The 2,662-nt window shown below is 46.8% G+C and overlaps 1 protein-coding gene across 1 annotated transcript; it reads left to right on the top strand.

The window, feature by feature from the left end:
* The first annotated feature begins 240 nt into the window (after positions 1-240).
* On the top strand, positions 241-1,986 carry LOC138977306 (piggyBac transposable element-derived protein 4-like). The gene has a single exon (XM_070350207.1). It carries the CDS (start codon positions 241-243, stop codon positions 1,984-1,986), a length of 1,746 nt encoding a protein of 581 aa, XP_070206308.1.
* The last annotated feature ends 676 nt before the right edge of the window (positions 1,987-2,662 follow it).

Here is a 2,662-nt window from a genome sequence, read left to right on the forward strand (position 1 = left end):
TTACTTGGCACAACGCCCGAAAACGTCCGTACTGCTTTTGGGCAAAACGCCCCAAAGCGTCCGCGATCACTCGTGTATTTCCGTCAGCTCTCACGAACAAAGTTTCCGTACAAATCTCGCGAGATCTCGCAGGAAGTTCAGGCTAAAGCCAACCCACGTGCCTGTGCCCGCCATCTTTGAATCAAGCAACATTCGATCGTGTTATTCAAGTTTTTGCGCCGATATTTTTTCACTCACGCCATGGAAAGTTCTAGCGAATCTGAAAACGAGGAACACTTCGTCGGTTTCGATATTGCGGACATTCCAGTTCGTCCTGATGCACCAGAATCGGACATTGATGTCAGTGATGTCAGTAGTGTGCATACTTCTGATTTGTCCGACTGGGACGATCGTAACAGTGATTCCGAAAGTGATTTTGAGGAGCAAGCTCCGGTTCCAACTGACCGATTTGGATGGGCTTCGGTGACGACGCCAATCGCCATCACACCCTTTGGTCCCCGAGTTATTGGCCCCAAAACCGATGATTTGGGGAATAATCCGAACCAGCTTGACTTTTTTTTTCTGCTGTTCAAGCCAGCAATGATCGACAGCATCGTCACTCAGACAAACAAGTATGCGAGGGAAAAAATCGCCAACAAACCAAACGGCATCGATCCACATTGGCGTGAGGACACCACTGCAGAGGAAGTGAAAGCTTTTTTTGGTGTTTTGATTTTGATGGGGATTCACAACCTCCCAAGAGACGACATGTATTGGAGTGCTGACGATCGTCTTGGTGTGCCAGGTGTAAACAAAGTGATGTCTTTGAAGCGCTACCAAAAGCTGAAAGAATTCATTCACCTGGCAGACAATGACCACCTACCTGACCCAGCAGATGTAAACAGAGACCGCCTCTTCAAAGTTAGGGATTTGCTAGACATGGCAAACCAGTCTTTCCTGGAGCACTACACCCCTGACTGTGACATCAGTATTGATGAGGCCATGGTGGCTTTCAAGGGAAGAAGCACACTACGCATGTATATGCCCATCAAACCCATCAAATGGGGCATGAAAGTGTGGTGTGCCGCCGAATCCAACACAGGATATCTTCTCCAGTTTGAAGTGTACACGGGGAGGAGAGCTGATGGCACACAACATGGTCTGGGCCATGATGTGGTGATGAGACTGTCTTCCCCTTTCTTTGGACTGCATCATCACCTGTATTTTGACAATTTTTTTTCCTCTGTGACGCTGATGACAGATCTACTGGCAGAAGGCACATACGCGTGTGCCACCGTCCGATCCAACCGGGTTGGCCTGCCAGTAGGCATGAAGCAGCACCGAAAGCTGACAAAGGGGCAGAGCCTTGTCTTTCAGAAGGACAACACACTGGCATCAGTTTGGCACGACAAGAGAGATGTCAACTTCCTCTCTACCAACTGCAGCAACGAAGACAACAGTGTGCTGAGGTGGGACCGGACTCAGCAAGCCAGAGTTGCCGTGCCATGCCCATCTGTTGTCAAGCTCTACAATCAACACATGGGCGGAGTTGACAACTCAGACCAAATGCGAGGCTATTACAACACTGTGCAGAAGAGCCACAAATACTGGAGATACTTGATGAGCTTTGTGTTCGACGCCTGCATCAACAATGCCTACATTCTGTACGACCAGACAGTGTTGGACAAACCCAAGACGCGCTACGCCCTCCTCGACTTCCGTCTTGATCTTGCGGATCACCTCATTGGGGGATTTTCTTCGAGGAAAAAGCTTGCACCCAAGAGAAAGGCACAGATAGTCAACGAGGCCAACATTGGAGTACACACACTCATCAAGTTTGATGGCAGAAAGCGTGCCTGCATCACCTGCAAGAACCTGAGGAGACGGACCCCAACTGGGCGTGCAGTTGAGTCGAGCTACGGCTGTGGCATCTGCCAATTAAACTTCTGCAGGGACACTTGCTTTCCTCAACATCTTGGTGCAGTGCCAGTGGATGAAATTGTGTAAATATAAGTGAAAAAAACTGTAAATGTAAGTGTAAATATAAATGTGAAAAGTGATTTTTGAAAAAAAAAAAATTCTTGATTTTTTTGTGTGTGACAACGGATTCATGTGGATGTATCTGCAAAGTGGATATCCAGGTAAGACCCATTTTATTGACAATTCATTTCTGTCTCTTTTGCACTTTCTTTCATTCAAATCCATGCACTCAACACATAAATATTGCATGTTTAATAAACACATAATAAAATTGGTCTCCATCTTGAAAAATGGCTGCCATGGAGGAGGTAAACAAGCGGCCATGTTGTGCCAAGTAAAGGGTTAAATACCATGGTTAGTTAGTTAGTTAGCTGTTGCTTTTCGGGTCCAGCGGACCATAATAGGCGAAATCAGGACCCCAAATACCATGGTGTATTTTTTTCTTTCAACAGGTTTCGAGAGGGAATGGCAACTCTAGGTGTTTTGGAGGCATTGCAGCAAAACCTTCACACCATGGCCCAATGTCTGATGACTGCACTGCAGCCACCCCTTACAAAATGCACACTCGTCTCACAGATGGACATTCATATAGATCTCAATCATGGAGATTGTCTGCCAGCACACAACTGTCTCATGCAGTTGTTTGAGGAATATGAAGGTCGGTTGTTCCTTCTTCCAGTGTGTGTTCGGAAGGGATTGTGTG

The sequence above is a fragment of the Littorina saxatilis genome, linkage group LG9 (assembly GCF_037325665.1).
Source record: "Littorina saxatilis isolate snail1 linkage group LG9, US_GU_Lsax_2.0, whole genome shotgun sequence".
Classification (NCBI taxonomy): Eukaryota; Metazoa; Mollusca; class Gastropoda; order Littorinimorpha; family Littorinidae; genus Littorina; species Littorina saxatilis.

Coding starts and splice junctions, on each gene's coding strand:
- LOC138977306 (XM_070350207.1), top strand. CDS start 241: ATGGAAAGTTCTAGCGAATCTGAAAACGAGGAACACTTCGTCGGTTTC.